At 40.7% G+C, this 27,477-nt stretch overlaps 2 protein-coding genes across 3 annotated transcripts in view; both read right to left on the reverse strand.

Annotated features, from left to right (window-relative positions):
- The window catches only part of LOC115360820 (F-actin-capping protein subunit alpha-2), a 28,233-nt gene extending 28,031 nt beyond the window's left edge, over positions 1 to 202 (reverse strand). Inside the window, exon 1 of the mRNA XM_030053969.1 lies at positions 73 to 202. Coding sequence (XP_029909829.1) covers positions 73 to 156 — 84 coding nt within the window. The 5' untranslated portion in view covers positions 157 to 202. The remainder of the gene's footprint in view (positions 1 to 72) is intronic.
- A 16,629-nt stretch (positions 203 to 16,831) lies between these two features.
- Positions 16,832 to 27,477, reverse strand: part of met (MET proto-oncogene, receptor tyrosine kinase) — a 70,069-nt gene continuing 59,423 nt past the window's right edge. For both annotated transcript variants that reach the window (XM_030054011.1, XM_030054010.1), the window contains 7 exons: positions 26,988 to 27,254; positions 24,307 to 24,387; positions 22,438 to 22,619; positions 21,301 to 21,410; positions 20,749 to 20,914; positions 19,439 to 19,575; positions 16,832 to 17,975 (listed from right to left, as the gene is read on the reverse strand). In XM_030054011.1, coding sequence (XP_029909871.1) covers positions 17,702 to 17,975; positions 19,439 to 19,575; positions 20,749 to 20,914; positions 21,301 to 21,410; positions 22,438 to 22,619; positions 24,307 to 24,387; positions 26,988 to 27,254 — 1,217 coding nt within the window. In that variant the 3' untranslated portion in view covers positions 16,832 to 17,701. The remainder of the gene's footprint in view (positions 17,976 to 19,438; positions 19,576 to 20,748; positions 20,915 to 21,300; positions 21,411 to 22,437; positions 22,620 to 24,306; positions 24,388 to 26,987; positions 27,255 to 27,477) is intronic.

Genomic DNA, 27,477 nt, shown 5'->3' on the forward strand with positions numbered 1-27,477 from the left:
CGTTTGCAACCCAAAATTCAGACCCCACAGTATCCCACTTGGGTTTATCTAGTGATAAAATCGGCATCTTACCTTTTCCTCATCGGATAGCTGCTCCTCATGATCCGCCATCTTTTCTTCCGGCACCACCAGCTTGTCAGAGCCCAATGACGTCATGACATGGGTGGATTCCCAGCTCAGGCTGTTTGGTTTGGGTCAGTATTCATAGCTCTGATTGATCATCAGTATTTCTTCAGTGCCAGTAACAGGACCTATTTAAATTAGCAACAGTAGAGACAAATCAAATCTATTTATACAGCCCTTCATCACAAAGTATGTGTCATAGAGCTTTAGAAAGAAGCCACTTCGGGCAAACTTGTCAACTATCAATCAGAAAAAAAAATAATAATAAAAATATCTGCAAGCGGCAGTGGGCGGGAGCCAAGCACAATGATCAAAAGAGGATGTCATATCCGAGGCATTTTGAAAATGTGATATGATGAGGCTTGATGAGCCCTTGAGAGACAGCTGACAAATCTGAGCCAGTGCTGCCCCTCTCTGACTTTCCTGCAGGGTGACTCAATAAAATGACATGGACCAAGCTGGGGCACTTCTGTCTGAACTGCCTTTTTTTTCCTCTATATGATGGTCAAGTAGAGGTGAAAGGAAGCGACAATTGATGGGATCCAAACACAAAAAGCAGTCTTCAGCTTAATATGACCCTCAGAAGAATTTGAATTTGAATGCATGGTATTTTGTGAGATTAAAAGGAAAAATGCCACTGTATCAGCCTTAATTTTCATGTGCACTGCAAAAAGTCAAAATCTTACCAAGATTATTTGTCTTATTTCAAGTCAAAAATGTCTTATTCCTAGTCAAAATATCTCATTACACTTAAAATAAGACATGATCACCTCAGAAGTAACTTGTTTTTAGACAATTGTCTCTTGTTTCAAGTGAAAATTTGCTTGAAACAAGTGAAAATTTGCTTGTTTCATTGGCAAAATTTGTTTCTTGTTTCTAGCTAATTTTCACTTATTTCAAGTGAATTTTCACTTTTTCCACTGGCAAATTTTGCCAATGAAACAAGCAAATTTTCACTTGTTTCAAGCGAATTTTCACTTGAAACAGGTGAAAATAGTCTAAAAACAAGTTATTTCTGAGGTGATCATGTCTTATTTTAAGTGTAATGAGATATTTTGACTAGAAATAAGACATTTTGACTTGAAATAAGACAAATAATCTTGGTAAGATTTTGTGTTTTTGCAGTGTGGGGTTAAGAAGCAGTGCTGCACAGGATTCAAACCCATAACACTGCACTATCGACTCAGTTCTGATACAGGATTGGCGGGGTCAACACAAAGCAAACCTTTGAGACAAACGATGTAAAATGTTGAAGCAAAAATATTTTGTCTTTATCACCTGCACCCATTAATCCATTTACACATGGCCTCTATAGAGTATCATCTGTCTTTAGTTTGATGAAGACTGAGTACACCATGTTGAAAATACCACACTGACATTTGTTCAGTAATTCAGATAATCAGAATTGCCCTCTAATGATGAATTAAGCAGAGGCCACTGCTATAATATAGATAAGCAGTCTGAAAGTGCGATAAGACAAGGTTTGAACCACCAGCCCAGCTTAACCTCGCTGAGCTAACTCCGCCTCTTGTCTTGCTCCTCTGGAGTTTGAGTCAGCCAAAGGGCAAAGGACAAGCTTGGGCATTTTTGTCAGCGTAAAACTACAACATTGACAGTAATTAAGTATTTCCACATTGGAATGGAGTTGGTGCACAAGTTGATGACCAATCAAAAAAAAAAAAAAAAAAAAAAAAAAAATAGCTGGAGTGGAGAGGGCTCCATTCGCCTTGATTAATTTTATGTCATAAACCACACATCAGAATGAGCTTATATGTGATTAACTAATATCCCATTTAGAATGTTTTCTAACTGAATTGGAGCAGGCATCGAACACAGTGACTGAGTTGGACATATAATGACCTGAACATCTTGTGAAATAGAAAAACTGCATACAGTACCAAATACAGTAAGATATAACATACAGATATGTCACCATTTCACATGTTTTGAAACAGAGAATGACAGACCTCTGAACTGAGCACAAGTTGCAATATTTTTGTAAAGAACTGGGTCCGCAGGTCAGCATATTTGCTGCAGTGGAGCAGGAAATGTTCCTCCAATTGGTTTTATGAGCAGAGTCCTCTCTTGGCAGCCATGTCTGTCTGTGTCGGCCTGTTTCTGCACTCATTGTCAGTGCCTGCCTCAGTTTTGGATCAGTAACACTGCTCTCTGTTTAGAGCAGTGTAATGCTGGAGTTTGTTCTGGGATTTTGCTGAAGATGCCCAGTAGTTGAGATAAATTAGATTTTCATTGGTTGCGGTTTATTGTCTGAGGTTGCAGAATAAGGCAGATCAGCCCAGTAGGATCACTTGATTCAAGAGATATCTGGAAACAAGTTGATCAGCATTGGAAGCAAGTTGGGTTGTCTCTTTCTACTGGCAGATTTTATAATGTGTTCTCAGTAAAGAAAGATTTTTTAACACTGAATAGAAGACTAAATTAATGGTAAGATTAACTTTTTAAAAAAATTTTGCAGTGTACTAGTGGTAGCAGTATTAGACACAATATTTCTTCATAAAGAAATGTTTGGAAGTGAATAATCACATTTGAGGGTCACACTGCTAACACTTTCACTAGCTCAGTTCATGATTCCAGATTTGCAACATTTCATTCAGTGAGGGCAGCGCACACTGCGCTCAGTAAGGTAATATGTTTTCTCCAGGAAATGGAGAAATTTTCCTGGTTTCACAAACTGTTTTTGATATAAGAAATTCATCTGGGTTCTTTCTCATCTGTGATAATTAGCTTTTATGATTGTACACCTTATTTATGGGATAGAGCATGGATTCCACAGATAGATCAGTTTAAGCCCATCTGATAAAAAAAAAAAAAAGTCCATATGTAGTAACTATGTTCCTTTAATTTGTGATTTTATAATTTACAATCTCTAGTGATTTGAGATGGGGTCAATTTGTGACCTCTAAGATAAATAAAGAAATAAACAACAACAACAATAATAACAACAATAATACATGAATAATAAAATTGAATAGTTCCAGATATATATTACATATGCTCTGTGGTATTACTGTGGTATTATTACAGCATAAATAAGGCTAGTCAAATGTTTTATTTATTTATTTATTTCTTGTATTTTAATTATGAGTATTAAAATTAAGCTTCAATTGCCCAATGAAAGTTGACTGAGTGTGTATGCTCTTTTTCAGCAACAGCTTTTTTTTTTTTCACATAGTTATTCACATTCACACCTGGATCCACCAAGAACAGCCACCATCCTCTACTACCAGCTACTGCTGAGATGGAAGAAAGCATTCTTCCTTCTTTTCCCTCAACCATAAAAAAAATGTAACATTTTAAGACATATGTACTAAAATATACATTCACTTAAAGTGCAAACCCATGTTAATTTTTCTATTTGGAAGTTTCCACATAAAAAGATTGGGGATCCCCTGTGTTAAACTACTAATGTAGACTAATCTCATATGTGTTTTTGCCACTAGATGGCGCACTAACACTGCATTATGAGGATATTCTGACGTCTCCTTGAGAGAGGGTTGAGATCAGTTTCAGTGTCTGACTCATTCCCATTCATGCTGCCAGCAGAACAGATAACATGTAACTTAATACTTGAAAAAAAAAAAAAAAAAAAAAAAAAACACCACAGAAAGAGGAAGAGAGACAGCGAGTCAGTGAGACAGAGGGAGAAAGGTTAAATATTATCATACATGGAATGATTTTTAGTTCTAGGAGGTTCAAAGCACTCACAATGAGTACTGAGGAGAAGAAAGAATCACAAGCACAACTGACTCACTAAATAAAAGTGATAGTTCATTATATCTCCCTGGTATTCTGTGCATGACACTCACACATAAGCAGACACAGATATGCTTACACACATGCATGTGCATCTGTGTATGTGTGTGTGTGTGTGTGTGTGTGTGTGTGTGTGTGTGTGTGTGTGTGTGTGTGTGTGTGTATGTGTGTGTGTGTGTGTGTGTGTGTGTGTGTGTGTGTGTGTGTGTGTGTGTGTGTGTGTGTGTGTGTGGTTAAGGTGTGAGGTGAGGTTTGTGAGGTAGTGCTTTTGTGATCTGTGCATGTTGAATGTTCCTCTTAAGGGATATGTTTTATTAGAGGATCATCAAAAGTCAGAACTGTCTCTCTCCCTGTCTGTTACATAAAAATTGAAAGATTTATGAGTGCATACGTTCTTAGCATAGATAGATCCCATGGCGCTGAACCTTTATGCTTTATCATAAGGCACCCTCTGGCCTTTTTCTGGACTGGGAACTGATCATTCCCGCAATGATGCATCAAATTTGTGCCGGCTTATTAGCAACAGTTAACCGACACTGTCTTGTGGCAAAGCACATTGGAATTTGTGCTCTAGCAGAGGCATCTAGAAGAAGAGCTCCTTCTTTGTAGTGGCATTTAAACATTAACATTGGCCTGCTTGATCATTAGTTAGTTAGCGTTTTGCTCAGGTCAACAGACTTTTCTCAAGCCATAACTCAAGTGTTTTAAAGTAAAGACAGTTTCCATTGTATCTTTAATATTCTTTATCAGACGATTCACTTCATTCATAACATGACTTGATGTTGATCTTCACCTGCAAACACACCACAACAGCTTCAAGTGTTTTCATGTACCTGTGGTTTGCTTGTGTGGTTGTTTTATATTTAGCCTGATACTTAGCCAATTTTTGCACACAGGAAATTCTCTAGCGTAAAGTACTGTGTTTGTGATGCAACTGCTAAGGCTGTTTGGAGCTACAAAATGAGAAATCCAATCTAAACTGTTGCGTGTCAGCTGAATTCTTCCCCAGCGTCGTGCCCTTTTCCATCTCTCTCCAAGACTGTAATTTATCCCTCTTTTGAGAAGACTTTGAACTCAAGTCATGCCAACGCTGCAGCTCTGTGTTTGTTTAGGTGGGGACATGTGAGTACTCATGTTGCCACTGTATTACTCTGCTACTGCGGTGGCTTCTCACCACAGTGGCCAGACACCATGATATAAGATTGCGTCTTATGACATGGTGGAGGCTGCCGGTCAACCCTCTACCTCCACTTTCACCCATGACCCTTCTTTGGATGGAGAATCAAGGGGAAGAAAGAAATGGAGAGAAAGCTCTGGTGCTTCAGTCCACTCTATCATTATCTATCACTGTCTATGGGCACTGAGTTTGACCTAATTATAACCTCCACCTCTACCAAAATAACTCTATGATTACTTTATTACATTGCTGAAGTTTAAAATGTTACTTTGCTACTCAGTCTATAGCATCAATCCATTTCCCACTTATATTTCTTTTAACCATTTCAGACAATATGTGTCCTATTTAATCCAAACTGATGCCAATTTATACCCTCGAATTTTAGTTCAAAGTTTACCACATTTTTCATGCCCTATATTGTTTAAAATTATGATTTTCTCCACAGATGCACTGGCTTCTCAATCACCAAGGGTAAGGTTTCTCCAAGTGGAGTTGGATTTCTTTTCATTTGTTCAATTCGCGTCTCCACTTTTAGCACCTCAGTAGAACTGTGAGGTAATTGTGACAGACTTCTGTTTCCCTTTCTGCCCAGTTTGTCTGACTTCAGCTGGTTCAGGAACATCTCTTGGCAGTCATGCTTGGGTTACTGCAATGCTGCTGGTGCAAAACAGTAACGTTAGTACATCAACAGCCACCAGCATTGTCGTTTATCTCCACCTTAGTGAGGCCCACCTTCAGCCCAAATGGGTGAATAATTGTGCCGTTTCAGATTCACGATGAGGCATGTTGGAGGATCAAAACAGGAGATTTTCAAGCCCTATAATCTGCCTGCAAGTTGAATGGCCCGCACTGCAGCCATTGTGTCGACACTGGAGCTACTCACCACCCCTGGGGACCAAAGAATCCACACAGAATTCAGTTTCTCGGCTTCTGAAAAGGGTCTGCTGTGTGACTCACCCCGAGCCGCTGATTAGTCACCTTGGATACTCATTACACTGTCCCCATTTAGACAATAATCACCCCGAAGACTGAAAAGACACTCAAACACTGAGATACGAGAGATATGGCATGATAAAGTGTCGAAATAAAAAAGGAGCACATCTTTTGTGTGGAAGTATCATTTTGGATATGTCATGTAGAGCGATTGTGTCCCTCTCTGGTCTCCGCCCATTTGAGGATCCGTGTGGGAAATGTCTTGGCAGAGCTTCAAAGTCCGTGGAGGCTGCCCCATGAAGATGACTGAGACTGTATTTCCACACCTCATGACAGTATCTGGTGCAGTCTGCTTTGTGCCACCTCAATAGCTTCTGTGCTGAAATATGGGCAGCTGCAGCAGAGATAGGTGTGGGTTTGTACTGTAGGTCTAAAGCAGTGATTCTCAACCCGGGGACTGGACCCCCTTGGGTGAGGTTTCTCAGATGTTGCTGCTGCCGAGTTCCTTGTGTCTCCAAAACGTCAGCTCCTCCAGAACTAAGAACAGCAGACTTGTGTCTTGCTTGATGACACCATGCATTTTGAAGTTCATCCAGTGGGTTTTGAAAGGGGGTTTATGGGAGACGCGTCAACCCACATTAAGACTATGTAATCCTTCAACTGAAGTTCAAACTTCAAACATCAAAAAAACCCAGACTGACTGTAAGACTTTCACATGACAATGCTGACAAGAAAATATATGATCATGTTTTCATTCGTTATGACAAAAGCATATTTTCATGCAAAATGAAAAAGAAAAACATTTAATAGGATTTTCCCCAATAATTATTAATGAAGAAAATCAGTTGCAATGGGGAAATACAATCTGTTCTTGGTGCAGGAATTTATTTCTGTTTTATGCACTGAGACTCTTTTGTAAATCTTCTAGAACTGAGGCACGTTTCAGCACTTATAGGTCTGTGTCTTAGTCGTGGTGGTCTGATTGGTTCATGAACTTGAAGACTTGTTCTTTATTTAAACCATGTGTGCATTTTTCATATTTTTACAACTGAAGATGATGGTATCCACCTTCTTTTAGGGATTAAAAGGCCTTGAACATGAACTTGTGTTTGAAGATTATGTTCTGAAAAGTTTGAGATTCACTGGCTGACAGTTGAACAGCCCCTCCTCCCCACACACACTCTGATACAATGCATCCACATGGCCTTCTGGGACCTTGGTGCCCAACCAGCCACAGATATGGGCTTTCAACGCCAGGCTGGCTATGACCACACTCCCATGGAATTCCTCGGTACACCAACACTCCCAAAGCTGATTATTGGACCTTTCATGGTGATTAGATTATTGTGTGAGTGACTGTGGAGTTATTCTCATGAGGTGTGCTCAAACCAGACTAGTAAGTCACTTAGAAATTCAGGAGAAATGGAGAATCGAAGTTCATTACAGTTTTAGCAGCTTAAGTTAAACTTTACAACAGTGATGAAATGCTCTGTCAGTGCTCCTAAAATCCATGTGTGTTTTTCAAACTTTCAACCTCTTTCCTCAGAGTATACATTCTCTTTTTTTAAGCAGCACCCTATATCCAGAATTCCACATATTCACACCTGGGCGTTGTCATTTTCTTTTGACGAATAAACAGCTCTACTTGAACAGTCATGGGTAAAGTGCCTTACTCAAAGGCACCAGCATTAGATTAGATTAGACTGCAGCAGCAAATAGAGATTACATCTAAAAGGATTCCGATGTTAATACAAATATTATATAAAAATGCTCAGATGAACGTTCCATTCTTCATACAAATGGATAACCAAATGTATGTAAAAAGTATGAATTTTAGCATCAATAGAATGTGCAACATTGTAGCAGCAGTATCCTTTCCAGCCAAGTTTAATGAGTCAAAGACAGATTTGTTACTTATGAGGGTGGAAAATCCTAAAAAAAAAAAAAAAGATAAACAATACAAAACATCAGTACAAATGCACAATAGCAAAGAGAGGAATATGAGTATGAGAAAAAGACAAAATGGGAAATATTGTGGCATATTTACTTTACAGGAACACAACACTGTGCTTGTAAGTCTAATTCTTGAAAGTCAGGAAAATGTTACTCATGCACTTTCCTAAACCAGGAAATGCACAACTGTCCCATCACAAGCATGCTTCGTTAAGACTAAAGAATAGAGAGAACAAGAATAAGAAGGCGGTGTGTGGCCAGTTTGAAATTTTGTCCCACTTTTTCTGGAGGAGCAAATACTGCCCATCTGAGTCTTACTATTGTGCAGGAAGATGCACATGATCATGGAAATGTCAGATACTGGACCAACATTTATCACGTCACAAATTCTAAAGGTCATATCACAATCCCAGTCTGGGACTATGCGTGTGTACCAGTTTCAACCACTAAATACAGCCTTTTCCCATTTACAGATGCATGGTCATCAGAGGTCCATACTGAGTCCTCAGTGTGCCCGGTGAGGGAAGGGGTTGGTCTGTACACGAGAGAAAATGACAGCCAGACCACTGCCGTCACAGCAGATGGGAAACAAACTTGATTCAACTCAGGTCTGGGGCTGTAGAGTACAACTGGTTGACCTTGGAGAAGATTGGATGCTGGAATGAACATCTTCAGCCAAAAGCCTGTAGGTCTGAATTTAAGATGCGCTCTCCAAAAAGTACCTGGACCACATGTTGAATTATGGATTTAGGCTTTGCTCATACATCTCACGTCTCATGACCAAATGTGGAAAACTGCAAAATGTGAAAAGTAGTTCTAGTTTGTTGAGGCCAGTAGACACAGGTCAGTTTTTGAAAAATGGTGTCTAATAAAGTATGAAGAGTTTTGTTCCAAGGTGCGCACTATTTGGAGAAACTAGGACACCTCTTCTTAAAAAATGATTTCTACTGAAAAGGAATGAAAGGAATCATGGTAAGTTTTAAACAACGGTGGCTAACTCATGTCCTTGGTATTTTTAGAAATATCAGATACTGAACTTCAGGATTTTATTTTCAGGAAAAAAAAGGTTTGAATAATATTTGAAGAGCTTCTCATGCCTTTGTATAAAATCAGTGTACCAGTAGAATACATTAGTGGCATTGCTGTATATTTACATTGCACCATTAAGACATTTGGGTATGATTGTAGTAGAATCACTTTAAATCAATATGCAGTGAATGTCAGAAGTGAGTAGCAATTTGCTTTTACCTTGATTTTCCTGGTTATGAAGTAAAAAAGCCTGAAATCTGAACCAAATTGTAAATCATGAACCTTACAGATTATTCCAGTGCCCTGCATGTTCATTAATTTACCTGCTACCATGTCTACTACCACTTCATGTCGGATAGTATGTGAGAGTTCCAACACCTTAGGTTTAAATTGCTGCTTCAATGTCAGTCAAAGAGAGCACAGCATTTCGTAAAATTTGACAAAAAAAAAAAAAAAAAGATACTAAAACAGTTTTGGAAACTATAAACTGATATCAGAAGGTCTTGATTGTGAAATCAAAAGCTTCTGATTTGAACCTGGTCAGCTCCTTTTTGCTGTGAGGTGACAACACTAACCACTTTGACACCCTGATGCCTTGTACATGCCAGCCAGTATCTCTGATGTGTGGCTTCAGCTGCATGAACAATGCAGTATCAATAGGGGGCATCGGCAACCAAAAAAAAACCAAACAAGCCCCCTCTGCTGTAGTGTTGGAAGTTCTTATCTAAACTCAGCAGCCACCCAACCATGTAACATCTGATTTGGTTCCAGATGGAGGCAGGCAAGGTATTCCAGCTATGATTGGAGGAGTGGGTGGGTGGGGGTGGGTGGTTGTTAATGGGCAGGGAAAGCTTCTTCACCGTCCAGTGCCATCTTCCTCCCTCGTTTGCTTATCTCTGGCCAAAACTCATTAGGGCCTTAGTGAGTGGAGTTTGACTCAGCAGGTCAGAATGGCACTGACTGCCTTGGGTTGGGTTTAGTCGTTAGTTTGTGTGTGTGTGTGTGTGTGTGTGTGTGTGTGTGTGTGTATGTAAGGGTTCAGCATGACGTGTATTTGTAGTGCATGTCTATGTCCATGTACAGCATGTATCAATAGGCGCATGTATGGATATGAGTATTTGAATGCTTTTACATGTGACAGATGAAATGATATACATTACATATTTTATTATGTCCTTGTATTAAAAAATTAAGTTTATGATGACGAATAAGCTAGTGTGCTAACATCATGTAATGCTATTGTCGTCCATGGAGTAGTGCTGTGGAGAAACCATATGGCTGTCACTGGAGTTTATAGACTAACCTGTGTGTATGGTTACCGAAATATCTGTTACTAATTAAGTGCACTGTTAGTGTTGTATGTTATAAATTATGAGTTGGTGTTATAAGTACAATAGAAATGTGCTAAGCTTATCACAGTTTATTTTGTAAATTGTTTTATTGGTTATGTGAATATGTTTCATTTAATTACCAGTATTCAAAGTTGGAAATATTAATTAATTAATTAAAGATTTTCTATGGTAATATTTTAGTATAGACTATTATTGTTTGGAATGCCTCAGTACTGTAAACATTGAATAGAGCTGTACATATTGTGACACATGTATTATTAGTATGTCGTCTTAAGAATGCAGTCATTACATACACAACTTGAGGAAGGTTTGTGTCTGTGCATCTTTCATTCAGCTACCCCCTTTTCAGATATTTTAAATACCCATGTTTATACAGTATGTTTGCATGCATGTGTATATGTAAGGGTGCATCTACGTGCGCAGTTGTAGGCATGTGTGTGTGTGCGTGTGTGTGGCATACCAGCGCTGCTGACTCACCTATGACTCCCACAGAGAAACCTGCATCACACACAGTTTTTACTCATTTCCCACCAAAAGGCACACCTGTCCTGTCTTTGAACATGCGTGTGGTCATGTTTTCAAGTTTGTATTGAAAGGAAAAAGGAGACAGAGAAACAAATACAACGAATGAGACAGAGCGAGAAAAAGGAAGAATGGGACAAAAGGTTTTGGGGTACCTTTTTACCTTGTAAGAAAAAACAGAAGTAAAGTGAAAAGCATGTGGCATCTTATGGAGACAACATACTGCTAACTGGAAAAAAAGCAATCATCAGTGTCTGCAATGAGATTGGCTTGCTTTTTTTAAGCAACATTCTCACTGTGCAAGTCCCATAAGATTTCTTTTCAAAAATACTATGGCCCAGGAAAGTAAATTTAGCTTAATTTAAAGCACATAAATTAATTTGAATACTATGTCATCAGGACCAACTGTAGTTTATACACTTCTATGGGCATAATGCATCTTAAAAGCATTACATCAAATGTGCCAGCTTTAATTTTCATCTGCAGTCCCTGGACAGGTTGACAGAGCATTACAGAAAACATGGAACAGAAGACATACAATGGCCCATTCAGTGTAAGTGAAAGCACAGTCATATTAGCTCAAAAGTATGCACCACTAGGCTGCATAAAGAAACAAGCACCCACATGCACATAAAGGGTGTTTCCTCAGAATTGGTGCCTTTTCTATCCTGAGGATGTTATATGCATAAATATCTATGAAAAGTATCAGTATAATACGTTATATTGTCAAGAAACATGATAAATGAGAATCTTTGTCCTATTTGCAATTTGAATATACATCATGTAAAACCTTAATGAAAAGAAAAGATTGAACAAAACAGGAATCCATCTATTCACTGACCAAATCGAAAAAGTTTGAAGGCCGCCTACCACAAGGTTAAAAGTCCAACCCAGCCAGTTTTCATTTTTACAGTCGTATGGATGACCTGATGGGAGAGCAACTATGGGTGAACGTGACTTAGCCTATATAATATTTATATTTCCGCCAGATTAGACTCTTCACAGCAGGGGGAAAAACCTTGTGCATGTCGAAAAAGTTATATTGTGATTAAATGCTTTCGGGCATGTAAACACACATCTTATCGGATCACTTCATTAAGCATCCAGAGCTGGAATTTCAATCTGGTTGAAGAAATGGTCTCCATGTAACCACGGGTAATTTGCCTTTTAATCATTAACAATACAGTTTTCAGAATCATATTGCTGCAACATGTTTCTGAGCTGGGAAATAAGTTGCTTTTACTTATGAGTAACTTGGTGAGGTAAGAAACCACATAAAAGGGTAAGTGACAAATGAAAACACAAAATCAGTTCTAAATGTAACTTACCCCACTGTTACATAAACCCTCTTACTGGCAAAAACTATTTGAAACTCCTTACAAATTGTGACCAGCATTGATACTCCCAGTAGTTATGGAGGCAGCAGAGAGAAAGGAGTCAGAGTGAAGGAGATGAAAGACAAATCAAGCCCGGCTAGCCAGCAGAGATGTTAAAGCAGAGGATAGACTGGTAGACAAAGGCAGACATGCCTTTCTTTCATTGAGGCTTAAAATGTATATCACTGGAGTAATTTGAGTCTTTATCCTATTTAAGCTCGCCAAGAGATGGTGTTGTGATTAAGATGGCACACCCCTGAAACTACACGTAGCCCTGCTGGCCTGCAGTCAAATTCCATCCTAGCTTTGTGCCATGAAACTCCCCAGTGCTCTGTTTGCCTCTCTGCCCTCTTGTTATCTCAATAACAGGATATCTGCAGGATACAAAGCCAGAATTAGGAGTTCTGAAGACCTTTAAAATGCTAGATAGAACTGAATTGAGACCAGTTTAAAAATCAGCAAGCATAACTCATAAAATCAGCCTGTGTGTAAAGACACAGAACTAATGAAAGTGGTGAAACTGTAAATGGACAGAATAAGACCATAGACCACTAGAAATGAATTGTTACAGGGCATCAGGTACAACTGAGTTCAGTAAAGTATAGGATACATTATGAACCACTAACCTTGGTTTGCACCAGTCTTGTAGTGGACAAATAACCTGTCATTGCAAGGTGTCAATTACTGTATTTAAGACATGTCACTACTTTTAAGGCCTCCAGTTTAAATGCTTTAAGCTTTACAAGGAACCAACTGGTACAGTGAATAAAGTCAAAACACTAAGCTGGAAGGCCTGCCTGCTCATTAAAAAATACAAGTACCAAGAAGTATCTTGACTCATCTTATTAAAGAAGACCTTTAATATCCCTGCAGGCAGTCAAAAGCCTCTTACAGTTCTCAGGAATGAAGTGAAGAATGCGTGTGAGTGTGATATCTTGGCATGATTTCAGCACTCAGATGAGGCCATGGTTAGGACGATTGATAGTCTCTCTCACACTGGTGTTACTGTGAGCTCCAGTTTTTCTTAAACTTAGACCGATGTGAAATGCAGCGGAGAGGACAGTAGAGGCTGCTGGTATTCTCTCAGAATTATAGAAATGTCTCAAAGTTGACTCAGTAATGATTCATTTATGTTATATTGTAGTCTGGGTGAATATTTAGTGGAAGGAATGCATTCAAATTGACCTTTTTCACAGCAGCATTTCCACATGAAATAGCAGGGTAAACACAGGTGTTGCTAATGACATTAATCAAGGTTCCGTTCCATTTAGGCCTAATGCCCCCTTCATGTGGTGTTTGCCTTATCGTATATTCCAGTTTCCCAGCAGGAAGTGCACATGAACGCCCGACAAAATCGCACCATCAAGTCGGGTAAACTGGGATTCTAGATGTAACACGGATTGGCTGAGTTGTGACATTTCAAAATGTCACCTCACTGTACAGTTTTCCATGAACGATCACAAATTTGATCTGATAATACCCCAGAGAGCCACGGCTAAAAATGTCAAACACAGAGTCATGTTTGACATATTTGTCCCAAACTTTGTCCCAAAGTGTTTTCTGCTGGTGTTTTGATGAAACAGTACTTAACCTAAAGCTAGCCTTCTTGTCATTAGCTTAATAAGCTAATGCAACAACCTGTCTGCGTCTGAGGGACAAAGCACATGAAGGCAATGCTATTTTTTCATAAGCTAGGAAGTGGGGTCCTGCTAATTTTCCCATGAATACAATGAGGATGTGAATGCAGCATAGGATGCTAGCTCACTGGAAAGGCTCTGGCACACTTAAACGGAACAGAACCTTAATTAATGTCAACGCCTGTGTTTACCCTGCTATTTCATGTCAAAATGGCTGCTGTGAGAAAGCTCAACTCTTGTGTATTGGACACGTAGCATAACAAACTGACATTAGCAAACAACAAACAAATAAACATTGGCCCATGTTGGCCGCTAGACACCACATCCTGCCCCATTTTATAAATACTGATTGCTTTAAAATTATTCTGATTATTTTACAGCAGTTAACATTAGCAGAAACAGCAACACTGAGATAGCTGAGCCATTTTTGTGTAGATATGTGCAATATATCTTTTTTCTTTCTTTTTTTTTTTTTTTGGAAAATCCACAATATCTGCAATACTGTGGGCCTCAAGTTCACTGATGTTTGTGAAATCAGCTGCTCGCGTCTTTGCTAAGCTGTCTGACTGTGAAAAAACTGTGCATTGGCCATGGTTAAAGCGGGCTAATCCACTCCAAGGTGTGCAGTAGGGGGGGGTTTTAATGGATGACGTGGAGGCAGAACCATCTCCGTGGTGTGCCTTAAAAACACTGCACTGCACACTTTGGCACTTTATTCCTGACTTAAAATGCCACATGGGGGACCTTTTAAAATATCTCTCAACAGTTGCAAAGGGACAGTGAACACAGGGCCACACAGGCAGAGAGCGAGGCAGTCTCCAGAGTGACTGTTTATGAACACATAGCTTAAAAGCCTGAGTGCTCCTGTCCGACCAAACGAAGACCCTTCTGCTTATGTAAGTGAGGCCCTGTATAGCTTGGCTCTAAAAAACCTCCCGGGTCGCCAAGCAACTCTGAAAGGACATGTAATGAGCCACGGTCACAGCTCGGCTAGACACGCGGGGGGGGGACAAAGTCTAGACAACAATACCGAGGGGTCGAAAGAGGAGAGGGGAGCGAAAGGTGAGGGATCAGAGGTCAGCTCCAGCCAATAGGAACAAAGACGCAGGGTGAAGTACCATGAACAAATGAAAGAGGCACACACAAAAAGTGAGGTCTGTGTACTTGTGAAAGCATGGAGCGTGTTGGCCAAGTGTGAGGGTTTTAGCCAAATAATCTTTCTTTATCCAAACAATGATGACTCTTATCAACACAATGGCCTCTCCTGTCCCTTTCCGAACATGAAACATGCAAAAGTTTCCTGAAACCTACCTCGATGAGTCATTACACACACCTTAGTGTGCATTCTGAAACTAATGCAGTCAAGCATCAGTTGCACAATCGCCCTCAGCCACCATATGGAAACTATGAGGCAAGGAATAAACCAGGCCTAGGCGAGCAGGTAGCAATTTCAAAAATGGGTACTTGCAATTACAATCATATACAACCTTGTTTTATCTTTGCCTCGTGGACAGCTCGGTCCAATAAAACACATTAACATGCACTGAAACGGGTGTCTACCTTGTAAAACAAAGAATCTGTAAAAACGGGAATAAACTCAGCAGAGGTTCTCTGACAGTATAGCTTTATTACACTGAGAAAGTCAGTCTGACATTACATAGCAACATGTACCTTCAGGATTTTTTCCTTTATAGACAACAAAATCGTAGACACACACACACACACATTCACACACGCACACACACATACACACATAGAACAGACAGTGATAAGCACAGGCAAAGTGGTGGAGTTGAAATTTAAGAGAATCACATATGATAGCAGTCTGTATGTAGTGTAAGGTGGTTTTAGCTCCAGTTTGCACTATGTACCAGCAACAATCATAAGATACACTGTATGAGCACACACACATATATATCGGTAAAATGCATGGAGATACAATCGCTTATCCATATTTACAAAATGGCAGTGGTTCGTGTTGAAAACAAAGGATTGATTAGGGTGGCTTTGTTCATTATTCGTGGCACCATTTGCTCGGTAGCGGTCTTTCTATTGGACCAGGTTTAACCGGAGGCTCAGTGACAATACAAAAATATAGTACAGCAATTTTCTTGTCATAGCAAACATTCATACCTGTCCGTCAATGGCCCGCATCGCATCAGCAGCCATACAAAACACAAAAACACAATAATCTGCTACACAAAGCAAACACAAATGGGGGCATTATTTCAACATTTCAAAGTTTCTTCATAACGACTACCCTTCCTGTCATAAAAATACAGTGATGTATAGCTGTCACTGATAGTCACTATAATAACATGTTGAAGGTTTGGAGTCAGATGGGCGTAAGAGGCCTTTGGGGCAAAAATGGGGCTGTATATATTTTAAGGCTCTTGATGAAAAAAAAAAGTTCTTTGCCAAAATCTCCATCAAAATTGATTTCATCTAAAAAAAAAAAAAAAAAAAAAAGTAATGAGATATGAAATGTGTTTCAGCTCTTCAGTCAAATCAGTCAAAGCATACTTGAACCCTTTCGGCTGCAAGCTTTGTGTGTTTTTCGCAGGTAAAACATCTGGCCAGGTACAGCATGTTCTTTTTTTCAATAGAAGATGAGTAATGCAAAACTGACAAAGACCTGACGTGAGCATCTTGGACAATTCATCAACCCTCAAAAATCCAAAATATGGTTCCCATTTGTTCCTGTTCTCCTTTCCAAACAAATGAAAAAAAAAAAAAAAAAAACCTCAAAGCTTTCAAGTGGATGCATGTTGTCAGAGTTGTACTGTTTTGACACGCACTGTGTCGACATTGTGATGAGACGATTCAGAGTAAAGTGCCCCCCCTCTCCTGAAAAAAAAAGACAGACAAAAAGAAAAGACGCTCCTAATACTTGTAACTGGGAAACATCTGGGAATTTCACACAGGTGAGTCACGACAAGGCAACAAGACGTTTTCTCCAAGCACATCAAAAGGGAATCGTCCAAGGGTAATTATACACATAATGTATCCAGTGAAGGCAGCAGGTCTTTTACCCACCCCCCCCCTGCCAGCCACGACTCCGAGTGTGCCTCGGTTTACTCACCTGGGGCCATCAAAATCTAGCTTAATAACAAAGCAGGCTTCATTCGCTCTTAGTGCAGGAGCGGGGCGTGCGAGGGTGGCATTCAGCGGTGAGTTGAGCGCGGAGGTGTGACATTTATCTACACAACACAATGCATGGCCATTTGTCGAACATTCACATTAATGTCACCGGACAGCGAAAAACACCCGAGCCACATCCGCGTATCAAAGCACATGCCACCCAGCGAACGGAAATATGAAATGTCCACCCCGGCCCCTCCACTGTGACGCCGTCTTTACGTGAGCGCAGCGGTCACCGAGACGCTCGGGTGTTGGAGTGGTGGCATTGTGCTTGTGCGACTGTGGCTTTGTCTGTTGGGAATCTTTGAGGAGGCGTTCCTGGGCCTTGTAATTGCCTTGTAGAAGACGCAGGAGGGCTGACCTCAAGCTCCCCGGGGTCAACGAAAGGTCAGATAAAGTCGGCGAGTGTTTCTTTTTGAAGCGGAGGATGACGTCGATAAGGTCAGCCCTGTGTAGGCCCCAGTCATTCGTCGATGCTTGAGAAAGTCAAAGGTCGGTCTATGTACATTGAGCCATTAGTCGACTGTCTTAGTTTTCCTCGGCATACAACGTCCAGTGTTTGGCAAGTACATACAGTAGTTCCTACGCCGCTCCGCGAGTCTTCATTGCTCTTTCTCTCTCTCTCTCTCTCTCTCTGAGTCTTTTGGTCTCCCTCTGTCCTTCCCTCAATCTATTTCCCCAACCTCAGGTGCAGCAGTCTTGCTCCAGGTGGCCAATGTGCGAGGGGGAGGGCAGCGAGGCGGAGGTGGAGGGGGCGGAGGACGAGGACGAGGAGGAGGTGGAGGAGAGGAGGGAGGGGTAGGGGCTCATCTTGTCGATGTTGACGTAGGTGGTGTTGAGCAGGACGTAGTGCTCGCCGCTGAAACTGGAGAAGATGGCGGAGATGCGTGACACCAGCTCTGAGAAGGAGGGCCGCCTCTCGGGCTTGGGGTGCCAGCACTCGATCATCACCGTGTAGCTTCAGGATGCAGGGGGGGAGAGGAAGACACCATTCAGAACAACAAGAACAGAGGCACATGTGGGGTTTTTAGCAACTGGCTGTTTGTAAAGTTGCGAATTTGACATTTTTGTGTTTCACTTACAGCAATTTGCACACCAGTAAAGTAAGACTGAATGGATAATTATGAATTATGAATGAATTAATATGAATAACATGGAACATTCATTCCAAAAACGCAATGATATGATATTCATCTTTTATATATATCCGATGATTTAAAGGGATAGTTCCTGGGACCTCACTTTACTGGATTTAACAATTGAATACAAATAAACTGACTCTGTGATCATTTAATAATGTGTGCTAATATACTGAAGACTTATTTTCTGTTTATTTGAGCTGGCATAGCACACAACATAGTCATAAAAAGTAATTTGAAGAAAAAAAAAAACATCATGCCAATATCATTTTTTCAACAATTTTTTAAATCGAGAAAAATAGCCCCATTAAGCCACATCTGAGGTATTCTGTGGCGTCTGCAATCACCAAAAAACCCTGCGAACGATCAGGAGTGAAGAATTGCAGGAATGTTTGCAGAAGTGAATCACCTCCGTCCGCTGTAATCTACAAAGGGAGAAACATGGCCTCAGCCTCCCTCACCTGAAACCTCGCACTCCCCTTTAACTCAGATACTACTGAGATGTCGGTGATATCTACATAGCATGAGACCAGACCTGACATTTGTTTCAAACAACTCGGAGCAGTGGAGGAGGCCAGAACAGGAGCAGACAGGAGTGGTTCGGGGGGGAATAAGCAGCAACACATTCAGCATCAGCATGTGGCAGGTAGAAACCGCAGGTGTGGGGGAGGAGCTGACAGCTTAAATGGATCACCTAGTTGGAGGCGTTGAATTTGATTGGTATTTGTTTGGATTGGCTGGCGTGATTTCATGTGTCCCGCCTGAAGTAACATGAGCTTCCTTTCATTTTCCTTGATTTTGCTTCATGCAGCAGAGGGATTGAATATCGGTTGGCCAAAACTGGTGTGATAAAAAAAATATTCGAACTACATGCATTGTCAGAAGAAAAAGATGTTACCATGCTGTTTGACAAGTGACCTCTGGGAAGTGTGGTGCGTTTAGGATTCACAAAGGATGCACTTAGACAACTCTTCTCTCGCCTTGGCTGTTTTTTACTGTTCTCGCTTGATTTCTTCCCAGCTTACTGGGTCTCTCTCTCTCTCATGGCTCTTGTAGCAGCAGTTAACCATTAAGGGCCCCTCTTTCTCTCTCTCTCTCTCTCTCTCTCTCTCCCTCTCTCTCTGTCCATGCTGTATTTAAATGAAGCTCTACCAGTTGGTCTCTGTGTTTTCGTCAAGCAAAATCACTGAGCTGTGGCTCTCTACAAGACAAGGCAAAGTACCATGAAAAAGTGTTGTGTGCATGTGTGTGTGTGTGTGTGTGTGTGTGTGTGTGTACTCACAGTGCGTCGGGGCAGAACTCAGGCTGCAGCAGCCTCCTCCCCTGCAGGAGGAACACGGTGATGTCAAAAGAGTTCACATCAGAGTAGGGCGGGGCTCCGCGGGTCATCAGTTCCCATAGCAACACGCCAAACGACCACTAGAAACAAAGAGGCAACACAAACAGTCCAGTCACATGCCACGTTACTGGGCTCACCTTGGCTGCGTTTCCACTGCATGGTGTGGCTCAACTCGTTTTTTTTTGGTTTTCCATCAGGCAAAAGTTGGGGATAGTACCTGGTTCTCTTCTGAAACAAAATGTGTCTCCTTGCTGTGACAAACAGCCACATACTGAGAATCAACAACACCATCCCCTCCATATCCTCCACTGTTCCTGTGTGTGTTGTGTTTCAAGCAGTGTTGCAATGACAACCATCTGAGAGGGCACACCTATTTATCTATAATAATGCTATTATGCAATAATAATGCTTATTATTTTGTCTTATTTTTCTTCAAAAAGCAAAACACTCTCACTTTCATTATTTCTTTTCCAGAAGAAATTGGCTTGTATCAGTGTATTTACTCGTGTCATAAGACATGGTGTCATATTTTAGGGGAATGATTTGCCTCATTTTGACTTCTTTCAAGACACTGACAACAAAGTTCCTTAAATCCGCTGAGTGGAAACTGCACTGGAAACAAGTGAAGTGGCCCAAATCTTTCAATTGGCTTCAGAAAAACAATTTAAAGTCTGGACATGAGAATAAACTATGTGTTTGGATGGACATTTTTGCAGTCTGAAGATATTTTCCAACGTCCTCCTGCCCACACCAGGCGTGTTAAATATGTTTATTCTCCCAGAGATAAGAAAATGAGTCACAGTCATGCAAACCACATGTATCGTGGAATGACTAAAAGAGGATATAAAATAACACAGATGCTGCAAACAGATGTCAATCATAACTTGTCAATCTAATCTTGTTTTCTTTGAAAAAAATGTAAAAAATCTGCCAATGAGATTAGGTCAGGCCACTTTTTTCCAAACCAGGTTCACATGTTCCAACAATTTTCAACTTTTTAGGGAAAAAAAATTGGATTTTGAGACTTAATGTGAGCAAAAATTCCTTGTCGAGATGAATATTTCATGCAGTGTAAAGAAAGGGTAAGATGAACTTTTAAATGCCAAAGATTGGAGTGTTTTATAAAAATGGAAAATGAGATGTGCGTGCATACTTGTATGTATGAATGCATGTGTCTGCGTGTATGCCTGTGTGCATCGGTGTTTGTGTGTGTCTGCATGTGTGCAGGTGTGTGTATGTGCCCGAGCCCTCACCACATCTGACTTCGGCGTAAACTTGTGTGTCTGCAGACTCTCCAGAGCCATCCACTTGACTGGCAGCTTGACACCGCTTTTGTTGTGGACGCTGTAGTATTCTTTATCGTAGACATCCCTGGCCAGGCCAAAGTCCGCCACCTTCACCGTGTAGCTCTCGTCCAGCCTGTCAGGGCCAAGCAGATTTATTTAAAACAATGCAGTGAGATTTGGGGAGTCCCATTAGCCAAAATCCAGAAATACAAACTGGAAATGTTAAGATATGAGAAAATTCTATTCTACTGTATTCTGTTCTATTCCATTGTATCCCACTGCTCTCTAGTTTTTGACTTTACCTTTCTCTCTCCTATTCTCTATTTTTACACTCTTCCATAGTTACTCTTTTCTATTCAAATGTACGTTCCTCTACTTAAGTCTATTACACTTTACCTCTGCTTAGCTATATTCTATTCTATTCTATTCTACTCTATTTTATTCTACCATAATTCTTCAATTCACTGTACTTCTCTCTCTATACACTACATGTTGACTCTGTAAGGTTGTGGTTCTCACATGCAGTTCCTGGCGGCCAGGTCTCGATGAACAAACTTCTTGCTGGCCAGGTACTCCATTCCTCTGGCCACCTGGAGCCCGAAGCCCATCAGGTCCTTCACCGTCGGGTTCTGGAGGAAACACAGCTGTCAGAATACTGGCTGATTTCAGCAGAGTCCGAGTTTAGCCTCTTTTCCAATCTGACTTGCAACACGACTGAATTCTGAAGGAATGCATTGTCTTAAAGTCACAAAGATGTTTCAATCATGTTCACTGGTAACACTTTACAAGAGTACAACAATTAACGTTAGTTAACGTTACTTAATGCCGTAATGGTTAAATAACTGTTAGTTAATGATTATTATGGCATTTACTAATGTTAATAATATCTACAATAACCCTTAAATAACATATGAAGAGCTTGTATGCAAAAACAGATATCTCCATTCGAATTTCTTAAAACCTTTTTAAACTTTTTGGAATTGTATTAAAATTTACTTTATATTTATTTCTATTTTTATATGTTTATTTAGCCTGGCATCATTTTTATTATCCTAAATCATGCTTTGTGTGTGTGTGTGTGTGTACTCCAAGCAGTATCAGTGAAAAAGGTGTATTCATTTTAAGAATGGCTTTTATCTGTTTTTGCAAATGAACTCTTCAATATAAATTAATACCTTAGCATGAACAGCATTAGTACATGATTCTTAAACACATTAGTTAACAGTTAGTTACCTGTTACTTAATGTTTATTACCTGTTACTTAATGTTTATTACGGCATTAACTAACATTAATTGTTGTACTCTTATTGTAAAGTGTTACCTATTCACTTTCATTGTAACTTAAGAACACACGATTGAACATTGTTTTTACAAACCGACTGGATCTTATAGTATGTTAATTACCCAACATCCCTCATATTTCTGGTATATTTTAAAATTGTTGTTAATATTGTTATATTCTGTGTTCGCTTTTTATTTGCCTCCACATGTTCTACTATTGTTACTTTGCACACCTTCATAATGCTTTTTCTTAAACATTTCATTCATGTTCTGGTGCTGAAGTTGTTTATATTTGAATTCCCTTGCTGTACATTATTAATATTTGTGTCTACGACATGAATGCATCTTGCTAGCTGTGTGTGTGCACTCCCTTACATGTCCCTCATCGCGGATGAAGTTGCGCAGGTCACCGTGCTTCATGTAGGGCAGAACCACCAACGGTGAGCCCTCTGGTGGCAGGCAGATCCCCAGCAGAGACAAAACGTTGGGGTGGCTGAAGTCCTTCATGATGATCCCCTCTTTCAGGAACTGGGACACCTCCTCAAGGTCAGTGATGCCTGGTGGGGGGAGGGGAAAAAAGAAGACAAAAGGGAATAGAGTTAAAGAAGGAGGAGGAGGAGGAGGTGGGAAGGAATGGGGGAGAAAAACAGAAAATACAGACAGGAAGGACTTAAAACTTAAGACTTCATAGACTTAAAACACTATTTAGCTTAAATTTTGTTAGTTTCATATTGATCACCATAAGGACGCAATAACTGATGGTTATTATGAAGCTCTAAATTTCTGAAGCTTTCAATCATGCTGTAGGAATCTGACTTTTGTTGTTTTGTCCAGAGGTCATATCTGACCAAAGCCTCTGGTATGGAACAGGTTATGATCACATATGGTAGGGTCATGAATTCTTTCTTGGAAAGTATTAAAAAATGAGTTTTCAGACTGTGATGAAAGATGGCGATGACCCTGCTGTCGTGACTGGGGTGGGAAGGTCAGTCCACCTTTGGAGGATCAGGGGTGATGGGAATCAAAGCTGGGTGCAACAGTTTCCATCAACACTCTCCCCACACAACCCCACCCCAGCCTGACCTAACGCTGCACCACATTCCCATTTGCCAATTGCATCGCTGCCACTGGTGTCGCCGCACTTTAGCCCCGTCGGCTCTGCTGTAATCCGGTTAGACATGGAAGCTCTTTAGGCCCAGAGAAAACAGCTGATTAGCCTTTTGCTGAGGTTTTACCTCCACAGACAGCAAGAAGTGACATTTGGTTTCCACCGCTTTCATTTGGAAGAGAATTATGTGATTCCTGCCATCTATCAGGTGGATGTTCAATTCCTAGTTTAGGACAGAAGCAGCGTGGAATCTTGCCAAGTATGGATGCTGACTCTTTATTATCTTTATATTTGTCTGTATTCTCCATCTAGCGATATTTGCTTTATCTGTTGACTGGGTGCTGTGGCTCTGATCATTGTACTTCATATTGCTGCTTGGTGATACAATTTAAAGCGTGTTCTGCTGTGGCACTCATTATAGGCTGCTTTGGATAAAAGTATCAGCTACTGGCTTTGCAAATGTAAAAACGGAGGCAAAACCAAATACAAAGACATTGACAGGGGATCTTCAGAATCGCTAAACTCAATAATAGCACCAAATCCCAGGGGAGGAGACCCTGGCAAGCTGAGCCCCTCCTGTCCCACTGTGGATAGGGGTGGCTCCTTGGGATTGCATGGCGCTTTCCTCCACATCTCTCCTGCATCAATCTCCATGGTCAGAGTGGCAGGTTACATGATTAGGGAGGACCCTAATGCCATCCTCGCTATTAGATGCCCATTGATCACCATCATCTCCAGCGTCCAGCCGAAGAGCGTTCAGGGCTCTGATGAGATGAGCTCCATAATGCCATTGCAGTTTTGTGATATGATACAATTACTATGTAATTTAAACAGATGTAGTATGACAGTGGCTGGAATGACTATGGCTGTATGTGAATACGTCTGGACAAAGAGCAGGTGGGGTGATCTGTAAATGTATGTGTTGAGGTGTCTGTCTCCTTTCTATCAACCATTACCATTAAAATACCCTTGAGCAAGGCACTTAATCCCTTAACTGCCCTATAGTGAAGTTATTCTCTGGTTGCACCGCGCAGCCTCTTGGTGTGACACATAACATTACTGGAAGCGAACATGCATTCTCTGGAAACCTTCACAGAATTATCAAAACATCTGTTAAAATAAGATTGCAAACTCACGGTTAAGGGACTTGACAGCACAGTGTTGCTTCTGCCCATCTGCCTCTAGCAGAGTTCCATGGAAAACACAGCCAAAGTGACCTACAAGTATTAACACAACACATTAGTCAGTGCTAGTGAGTTAAAAAACTTGTGTTCAAACATCTAAAAGCCCTCCTCCAATTACCTCATCTGCCCACAGAGATAAGTACATTTCATGACTGATCCCAGGCAGAAAAGGCCCATCATCACCAGCTGCACTCCTGAATCTGTTGCTTTAGCTTGTAAACCAATCATTTGATTACAAGGCTTGCTTTTTTGTTTTGTTTTGTTTTTGTTTTTGTTTTTTTTTACATTTTTATTATGTAAATGGAGGAGGACTCTAAAAAAAACCTTGCACATCATGCATTCAAAACCCTTTGGATGATCATTTGACCTTCCAATTTTGATGCCTGATTGACATCATTGCAGCATTGGAGCTTGAATTTCAACATTGCTGTGCAGAATGGAACTAAAGACTAGACAGCTAAAAGCACTACTGTATAGTACTCATATTTTGTCCATAAATAGTAACAACTGTATGTGACTGACCAAATTATCTGCTTAATTAGGAGTCAGAAACTATAAGCCATTTTTAGATTTTGTATAATTAGCCCAGCTCCCTGGAGATTATTTCTTAACAAGACCATCCTGATTGGAAGAATGCATCACGTCCATTTGCAGAGGTTTGTGTTGTGGTTCCAGGAACCTAACGAAAATAATTATTTGACCCTCTGTTTGGACACAACCTTGCAAATTAAACCAAGTTTGGAAAAGACACACCGATTGTGCAGTTGTTAAACATCAATTGTTTTGAAAGCGAGCACATCTGGGACTTTATTCACTACGCATCTTGGAGCTAAGGGATGATCCCAGAGGTGAAAATCTGAAAAAAAAATTTGAATGCTGACATTTTCAAAGAATTTCTCCTTAAAAATATGATATCATCTTGGTAAGGTTGTTAGGTTGCTTTAACTCTTTATTATACAGAGACTCATTTTTACAATATAAATAAGCCACACAACAATATAGAATGCTATTTGTCATGATCAACCAGTGACAGCATCTAAAAAAAAAGTGTCATCTCTGTTGACAGGGTCAACCACACCTCCTCGCGAAGATGAAAGTTGCTTCAAATCGTCCAGCTGGTGTTCGTTGCAGAGAACTTTTAGGTAAAGTTAAAAAGGTCTGAGCACTTTGTCACTGTGTTTGTGAATGTGACCCCTGACTCTTCCAAGTGTGCTCCTGCCTTTACTGTAATAAAACTGTTAAGAGCTAATTGTGTTTTGCTTAAGTTATCCTCACCCTCACACTAAATCTCCCAACACAAGAAACCCAGTACGGAGGTTTATTCATTAATACCCAAAATGGAGCTAACAGCCTATGCCACCCCCCCCCCCTGAGTTATTGTGCCATTTATTGAATTATATCTCCTCTTTAAGACTCGAGGGCTCGCCCCAGACTGGGAGGGGTGTAGGAATAAATGAGCGCAGCGCTCTCCTATCACGTCCTCACAGATGGCCGAGGGTGTTGGATTACGACTCCCAACAATGGACCAAGGGAATACTAGCTGTGAACAAATCATCCTACGCCACTTTAAAAATCCGGCCTCAAAATCCAGGCTCTTTTTCTGCGGGGGATAATTCAGCCGAGGGGGGTGTTTTCGAGACACTGTGGGGTTGTGGGCCTTTTTCCTCTCAGACTCTGTGTTGAATTTGATCTCAGTCTGTGAGCGGTCTACTTAAACTTCACAAAATAAGGTGATTTTATGTCTGGGTGTCAAACTTGTGGTTTGATAATGCAGGCAATTAAGCTCTTTGCGGGTGACTTTATCTTTTGTATAGTTTTACACACGTACCCACTTTTTGCAGCAGGCATGCTGGACTACAGCATTGCTCGCCTTTGGCTCGATCCCCAAGACGTTTGGAAAAGTCACCACAAACTACAAGGAATGGTCTGCTAACTTGTTGAATGAGTTTTTATTACAGTTTACTAATTTGAGTCCATGAGTGCAAACATGAATGGTGTATATTCATTGATATGCAATAGTGTCAACCAAGGATTGGCCACTTTCCTGATTTCCACTGATAATTCCATGTGCTGCATCAAATATAATGCTTTGCCAACTAGAGAGCTAATTTGAAATCTTTGTTGTGGTCTTGCTTTTCATTGTTATCTATAACAGCACATATCCTGCAGAAGGGACATGTACAAACTGTATCACTGTCCTAGTAGTAGTAGTAGTATTGGCATCATTTCTATACCAGCACTTTAATGATAGATTCTGAAGTAATATCATACAAAACATTTTCACATAATTAAATGTCTGTCTTGCTAATGTCAATCGCTGATTCATGTAACACAGTAGTGATCCAATCTAAATAATGAAAGCCTTTAAATTTCCTGATCTAAACCCCCAATAAAAACTCTTTCTATTGACACACACAAAGTGAATAATTGAATTTTTCTTTTTTTTTATAAACTTTCAAATTTTACGGTTTGATTGACAGACTCTGGGAACTGGAGTGCAGAAACGCCACAACAATGACCATTTAGCACTCCAAAAAAGGAATCCAAACAAACAAAACACCAAAAGAAAAAAAAAAAATCCAGTATTCAGAGAAATTCAGCAAATCAGAGAAAACCCCCTGTTTGTGACTGACCTCTGCCGATGACCTGGTTGAGGTGGAGCAGTAGCTGCTCTCTGGCTATCACCACATGCTGCACCTCCTTCAGCAGGTCCGGGTGCAGGCAGGATGGGTCAATGTGGACCGGGGCCATCAGCAGGGGCGACACCAGCTCACCCTCTGCACCAAGACCCATCCCCATCCCACCTCCCAGCACCCCCAACCTGGAAGTCAGCAGCTCCCCGTTGCCCCCATAGATCGGAGGAGCCCCCCGGCATGTCTCAGGCCTGTCGCCGCCCTGGTCTGGAGGGGCAAAAGAGATGGAAGCGGTCAAAGGCCAGCACCTGTAACAGCGGGTGTGTTATATGATCACAGAGGGGTGCTACAAAGGCAAGCAGAAACCGGACACTGTCATGGATGCTGGCAGAGCTGCAGCAACAGAGTCTCTGTTGATGGGAGACACAGCGAACCCTGCACACAAAATGAGCTCAATGTTTTCTGAAACACAGACAGTAGGGAAAAAGAG

Source organism: Myripristis murdjan, chromosome 6 (assembly GCF_902150065.1).
Source record: "Myripristis murdjan chromosome 6, fMyrMur1.1, whole genome shotgun sequence".
NCBI lineage: Eukaryota > Metazoa > Chordata > Actinopteri > Holocentriformes > Holocentridae > Myripristis > Myripristis murdjan.